General features: G+C 40.7%; 1 protein-coding gene across 1 annotated transcript in view; it reads left to right on the forward strand.

Moving 5' to 3' along the window:
- The window catches only part of LOC116896409 (chitinase-like protein 3), a 57,149-nt gene extending 51,742 nt beyond the window's left edge, over positions 1 to 5,407 (forward strand). Inside the window, 4 exon segments of the mRNA XM_032897553.1 lie at positions 4,258 to 4,376; positions 4,462 to 4,532; positions 4,535 to 4,603; positions 5,289 to 5,407. Coding sequence (XP_032753444.1) covers positions 4,258 to 4,376; positions 4,462 to 4,532; positions 4,535 to 4,603; positions 5,289 to 5,407 — 378 coding nt within the window.
- Positions 5,408 to 7,693: the final 2,286 nt, after the last annotated feature.

The following is a 7,693-nucleotide window of genomic DNA, read 5'->3' on the forward strand; positions in this document are numbered from 1 at the left end:
GTTTTGTTTTATTAACTTGAATATTTTTATATACATTTCTGAGTGTTATTCCTTTCTGGTTTCCGGCAAACATCCTCCCCCCTCCCCCTTCCTTATGGGTGTTCCCTCCCAACCTCCCCCCATTGCTGCCCCTCCCCCAACAGTCTAGTTCACTGGGGGTTCAGTATTAGTAGGGGACCTAGGGCTTCCTTCCACTGGTGCTCTTACTAGATATTCATTGCCACCTATGAGGTCAGAGTCCAGGGTCAGTCCATGTATAGTCTTTTAGGTAGTGGGCTTAGTCCCTGGAAGCTCTGGTTGTTTGGCATTGTTGTACATATGGGGTCTCGAGCCCCTTCAAGCTCTTCCAGTTCTTTCTCTGATTCCTTCAACGGGGGGGTCCTATTCTCAGTTCATGGTTTGTTGCTGACATTCGGGCCTGTATTTGCTGTATTCTGGCTGTGTCTCTCAGAGCGATCCACACTTGCACTTCTTTTTGCTTCATCCATCTTGTCTAATTGGGTGGTTGTATATATATGGGCCACATGTGGGGCAGGCTTTGAATGGGTGTCCCTTCAGTCTCTGTTTTAATCTTTGCCTCTCTCTTCCCTGCCAAGGGTATTCTTGTTCCTCTTTAAAGAAGGAGTGAAGCATTCACATTTTGATCATCCGTCTTGAGTTTTCATTTGTTCTAGGCATCTAGGGTAATTCTAGTATTTGGGCTATTAATAGCCTTATCAATGAGGCATAATTATGGGCATGTCTTTCTGTGGTTGTTAGCTCACCAGGATGATATTTTCCAGTTCCCATTTGCCTGTTTAATTTCATTTGTTTTTGATAGCTGAGTAATATTCCCATTTAATGTACCACATTTTCTTGTATCCATTCCTCTGTTGTAGGGCATCTGGGTTCTTTCCAGCTTCTGGCTATTATAAATAAGGCTGCGATGAACATAGTGGAGCACGTGTCTTTTTTATATGTTGGGGCATCTTTTGGGTATATGCCCAAGAGAGGTATAGCTGGATCCTCAGGCAGTTTAATGTCAATTTTCTGAGGAACCTCCAGACTGATTTCCAGAATGGTTGTACCAGTCTGCAATCCCACCAACAATGGAGGAGTGTTCCTCTTTCTCCACATCCTCGCCAGCATTTGCTGTCACCTGAGTTTTTGATCTTAGCCATTCTCACTGGTGTGAGGTGAAATCTCAGGGTTGTTTTGATTTTCATTTCCCTGATGACTAAAGATGTTGAACATTTCTTTAGGTGTTTCTCAGCCATTCGGCATTCCTTAGCTGTGAATTCTTTGTTTAGCTCTGAACCCCATTTTTTTAATAGGGTTATTTGTCTCCCTCTTGGTCTAACTTTTTGAGTTCTTTGTATATTTTGGATATAAGGCCTCTATCTGTTGTAGGATTGGTAAAGATCTTTTCCCAATCTGTTGGTTGCCATTTTGTCCCAACCACAGTGTCCTTTGCCTTACAGAAGCTTTGCAGTTTTATGAGATCCCATTTGTCGATTCTTGATCTTAGAGCATAAGCCATTGGTGTTTTGTTCAGAAATTTTTTCCAGTGCCCATGTGTTCCAGATGCTTCCTAGTTTTTCTTCTATTAATTTGAGTGTGTCTGGTTTGATGTGGAGGTCCTTGATCCACTTGGACTTAAGCTTTGTACAGGGTGATAAGCACGGATCGATCTGCATTCTTCTACATGTTGACCTCCAGTTGAACCAGCACCATTTGCTGAAAATGCTATCTTTTTTGCATTGGATGGTTTTGGCTCCTTTGTCAAAAATCAAGTGACCATAGGTGTGGGTTCATTTCTGGGTCTTCAATTCTGTTCCATTGGTCTATCTGTCTGTCTCTGTACCAATACCATGCAGTTTTTATCACTATTGCTCTGTAATACTGCTTGAGTTCAGGGATAGTGATTCCCCCTGAAGTCCTTTTATTGTTGAGGATAGTTTTAGCTATCCTGGGTTTTTTGTTATTCCAGATGAATTTGCAAATTGTTCTGTCTAACTCTTTGAAGAATTGGATTGGTATTTTGATGGGGATTGCATTGAATCTGTAGATCGCTTTTGGTAAAATGGCCATTTTTACTATATTAATCCTGCCAATCCATGAGCATGGGAGATCTTTCCACCTTCTGAGGTCTTCTTAAATTTCTTTCTTCAGTGTCTTGAAGTTCTTATTGTACAGATCTTTTACTTGCTTGGTTAAAGTCACACCGAGGTATTTTATATTATTTGGGTCTATTATGAAGGGTGTCGTTTCCCTAATTTCTTTCTCCGCTTGTTTCTCTTTTGTGTAGAGGAAGGCTACTGATTTATTTGAGTTAATTTTATACCCAGCCACTTTGCTGAAGTTGTTTATCAGCTTTAGTAGTTCTCTGGTGGAACTTTTTGGGATCACTTAAATATACTATCATATCATCTGCAAATAGTGATATTTTTGACTTCTTCTTTCCGATCTGTATCCACTTGACCTCCTTTTGTTGTCTGATTGCTCTGGCTAGAACTTCAAGAACTATATTGAATAAGTAGGGAGAGAGTGGGCAGCCTTCCCTAGTCCCTGATTTTAGTGGGATTGCTTCAAGTTTCTCTCCATTTAGTTTAATGTTAGCCACTGGTTTGCTGTATATGGCTTTTACTATGTTTAGGTATGGACCTTGAATTCCTGTTCTTTCCAGGACTTTTATCATGAAGGGGTGTTGAATTTTGTCAAATGCTTTCTCAGCATCTAATGAAATGATCATGTGGTTTTGTTCTTTCAGTTTGTTTATATAATGGATCACGTTGATTGTTTTCCGATATTAAACCATCCCTGCATGCCTGGGGTGAAGCCTACTTGATCATGGTGGATGATTGTTTTGATGTGCTCTTGGATTCGGTTTGCCAGAATTTTGTTGAGTATTTTTGCGTCAATGTTCATAAGGGAAATTGGTCTGAAGTTCTCTTTCTTTGTTGGGTCTTTGTGTGGTTTAGGTATAAGAGTAATTGTGGCTTCATAGAAGGAATTCGGTAGTGCTCCATCTGCTTCAATTTTGTGGCATAGTTTGGATAGTATTGGTATGGGGTCTTCTATGAAGGTCTGATAGAATTCTGCACTAAACCCGTCTGGACCTGGGCTCTTTTTGGTTGGGAGACCTTTAATGACTGCTTCTATTTCCTTAGGAGTTATGGGGTTGTTTAACTGGTTTTTCTGTTCCTGATTTAATTTTCGTACCTGGTATCTGTCTAGAAATTGTCCATTTCCTGTAGATTTTCAAATTTACACAATATCTTTCTACAAATCCAGCACTACAAAGGATAATACATGGTAAAGCCCAACATAAGGAGGCAAGCTATACCCAAGAAGAGGCAAGAAACTAATCGTCTTGGCAACAAAACAAAGAGAAGAAAAGCACACAAACACAACCTCACATCCAAATATGAATATAACAGGAAGCAATAATCACTATTCCTTAATATCTCTCAACATCAATGGCCTCAACTCCCCAATAAAAAGACATAGATTAACAAACTGGATACGCAACGAGGACCCTGCATTCTGCTGCCTACAGGAAACACACCTCAGAGACAAAGACAGACACTACCTCAGAGTGAAAGGCTGGGAAACAACTTTCCAAGCAAATGGTCGGAAGAAGCAAGCTGGAGTAGCCATTCTAATATCAAATAAAATCAATTTCCAACTAAAAGTCATCAAAAAAGATAAGGAAGGACACTTTATATTCATCAAAGGAAAAATCCACCAAGATGAACTCTCAATCCTAAATATCTATGCCCCAAATACAAGGGCACCTACATACGTAAAAGAAACCTTACTAAAGCTCAAAAACCATACACTTCTAAATGTATCGTAGTATACAATTATATGCCCCAAATACTTCTCTCAGCTATGTTGCCTCACATCTGTAATATTAGCTTTCAGAAGGCAGAGTCAAAGGCTTCCACAGGTTGAAGTCTTAGCTATAGTCTCTTTGGTATGAGACTCTATTACAAAAAGCAAACAAATGATCAAATGGGTCATTTGTTTGGATAAGGATAAGGATCGGTTGCAGAGTACTTATATAGCATGGGCAATACCATGAGTTTCATCCCCAGCATCACAAAAAGAGAAATATTTCAATCTTCTTAACTCCAAATAAAACCCACTAGAAAAGTAAGGAAAACCATCCCCACTAGATACATACATTAAAGGAAGAAAAAAATGGTGTATCTTTGTCTCTTACTTGACATAATATTTAGATAATCTTTATCTCTTGGACTGTATCTCTTGAAGATTTGTACCTTCCTGAATGATGGAGCCACTGAGGCCTGGGATTCTGCCCAGGAAGTACCCTATGCCTATCAAGGTAACAAATTGGTTGGCTATGATAATGTCAAGAGTTTTCACATCAAGGTAAAGTCAGACATTTGGGTGTTCTGAGGCCTCAACCCTGAATTTCAAGAGATCAAATGATCTTATTATCCTCTGCCCTCCAACAGCCAAATGGCTTAAACAAAATAACCTGGAAGGTGCCATGCTATGGACCCTTGACATGGATGATTTCACTGGCTTTTCTGTAACCAGGGCCAATTCCCTCTGACCTCTACCCTAAAGAATGCTCTTGAAGTTCACAGTACAAGTATGTAACACCAGGGACATGCTAATGGTATGCAAACATCCCTCCATAAACTCAAAGGGAGCCTTGATGTGCCTATATCCATTGCCAAGGGAGATTTTTCCTACTTCCCACTATGCTTGCCCACATAAGAGTCATTGCGCCTTCCTCAACTTCCATGCCAAGGATGGGATGCCTCTAGAGAAAACCAGACATACTTAGAAGCAGGATCCAGCTCTGATAAGTCTTTGAGGTGTTCAGCAGTCTACAGAAATTGTGCTGACTTTAACCATAAACATACATGTCTCTATGGGGCTGTTCTTTGATATCGCACTTACCTCTCTCTGGGGAGATTTAACAGAAAAAATCAAAACTATTCTCATGTTACTATACAGATTTTTCTTTATATCAAAGCTTATTTGTACCTGAATCTTTTTTTCACATAGTAGGTACTCAATAAGTATATTTTAATGATTTGTTTGGAGAAAAAAATGACTTTTTTTTTTCATTCCAAGTCCAGCTGGCTTTGAGGCAAGATAGGAAGACAGGGAAATGTGTATGAGAGTATGGGTTGATATAATTTCTTAGAGCATAGAATATTTCTCTGATATAACCCATAATCAAGGCCTCCATGTCCACACTTTACTTCTAGCAGAAACTCGCCTTCTCATGAGGGCCCCAACTCACCACTCTGTGCTGTGTTTCTTAGGTTGCATGGCCTCTGTTTCAGATCTTCAGCAAGTAAATGTTCCTCTATACAGTGAGAAGAGGAACTGGAAGAGAGACTCTGAGGCAGTAGATTCTGTGTCACCGGTGCCAAGAGAATAATCAAAATGCCTTCTGGCATGGCTCAAATGGAATCTCATTCCAACACAACTTCCAAATGGACCCTGTCCTCAAAATGACGTGGTATGAAGAAGCTAGGCATGGACGTGTCCCTATCAGCTTTTTCCAGGGCTCTGAAGTCTCCTTTGCTCCTTGCAAAGCTCATCTTGAATTGAATTACCCTCAGTACTAAAAATGAAATTAACAGTCAAAACATGAATTCCCTGGGGTTGTGTATCTGTGTGTGTGTGTGTGTGTGTGTGTGTGAGAGAGAGAGAGAGAGGGGGGGGGTGGGAGGGAGGGAAGGAAGGAGGGAGGGAGGAGAGAGAGAGAGAGAGAGAGAGAGAGAGAGAGAGAGAGAGAGAGAGAGAGAGAGAATATTTGGCAAAAACGTTTTCTCAACATGAAAACACCATCTGCCTCCAGTAAAAGATAGAAACAGTGTGAGTGTGAGTGTGGAGCCAGCACCCTACCTATAGTCTTCCACCTGCTTGTGTACATCTGCATGATGGCTGTAAGGAAAAAATAGCTAGATTTCAGTGCACAGGACAAGATGAGGACTTTTATAAATGTCTGTAACCTAGTAACCATTCTCAGGAAGGAGCCACCATGACTCCTGGACTCCTGAGCATATGCAGGACAGCCTGGTTTGTCCAAAACTAGAAGCCCAGAGAGACATCATTCTACTTCTTCTGAAGGTCAAGCATTGCTCTAATGTTTGCAGGATTAGCAGCTGTGCAGTAGACTCATTATGGAGATACAGTGAATGCATCATAGAGTCTGCCCAGAAAATGAGCGAGCAAGATCTTATCTTGTGAACATGTGCTGTACTTAAAATAGTGGTGGCTGCCAGGTGCACCCCTCAGATGGTTATCCAATTGACAGGTCATTAGACTAAATGGAGCAATCTAATATCATCTCCTTGAATTACAACTGAGGACAAGGACTGTTGATCTGTTATTCACTAAGAGTGACAGAATCTGTAATGTGTAAACTCAGGAGATACAGAGCGGTTTGTACATAAGGAGAAGAGACGGATGCTTTAACTGCAACAGCTAGAATGTGAGACTAAGGGAGCGCACTTATCAGTAGCCTCATAGCTCTTTCACAATGCCAGATGTGTTTCTGCCCTTAGAGTCTATGAAACTCCACTACAAATAAGCAAATCTCCTTACTCCTTAAAGCGCTCAAGTGTGTTTCTCTTACAGTTAAAGTTGTCTTCATTATTAAGAATACTTTTGTGTTTTATTTTCCTCTAGCACCGACTGTATGGTCACCTTATGTGTCAAATTATTTTTTTCTTTCATTCCTTGCCTTTTTCAAATGTTACTAATTTTTATTTCTGATTTATGTACATATATTCAATATATCTTTTTCAATAATTTATTTTTATTCTCTTAACATCCCAATTACATCTCTCCTCCAAATCTACCCTTATAAGTCCCTCCTCCCACAGCCCCCTCCCCTCATAACCCCACCCTGAGACACCTAGTCCCAGCACTTCCTCTCCCACTGAGACCTAACCAGGCAGTTTAGGTAGGAGAAGAAAATCCAATGGTAGGTTCCTTGCCTTTTATAATAGCCCAAACGGGTCTCAAAATCTGGGGCTCAGTGATCCTTTCACTTAAACCTCTCAAGCAGTTGTAACTACAAGCAGATTCCACTACTTCCTGTTCAAATTGCAACTAATAAACATGCATTTTCTTACTTAGTTCACATGCCAACATCATAAGACAGATATTACTACTTCCTGGAAAATTACACCTGGGGAAGCTTGGTTCCTTGTAAATCCATATCTAGAGCCAGGCAACCAAAGCTTGGACCCTTCCCTATGGTCTCACTATGTCATCTGACACCAAGCATAGGGATCTCATGAGAAGTGGCAGCAGGGGTGACTGACAAAAGACCACCACAACCACCACCACCACCACCACCACCCCAGTTAATTACCAGTCACCATAAACTCCAAGCACTTCCAGTTACTACTTGTCAGATGCCACTCTAAGTGTGAAAGGCACAGTGGTGAAAAAGGCTAATTTCCTTTTACAGGAGGATAATGATATGTTGCTTCTGCAGTGTTGAACAATAAATTAAATGGGAAATGAAGTAGGCAAAAGCTTGTTAAAATGTCCCCAGTGAAGAACAATACTTTGATGTATCCTGTCCCAGACAATGACTCTTGAGGGAAGATCATAACCAAAGCCAAGGACAGCCGACAATTTTCTCATCTGGGAAGAGTTTCTTGGGCACAGTTATAGCAAAGACAATCTCCTTGTGGTAGAAATGAAC

This window comes from Rattus rattus, chromosome 3 (assembly GCF_011064425.1).
Source record: "Rattus rattus isolate New Zealand chromosome 3, Rrattus_CSIRO_v1, whole genome shotgun sequence".
Lineage (NCBI taxonomy): Eukaryota > Metazoa > Chordata > Mammalia > Rodentia > Muridae > Rattus > Rattus rattus.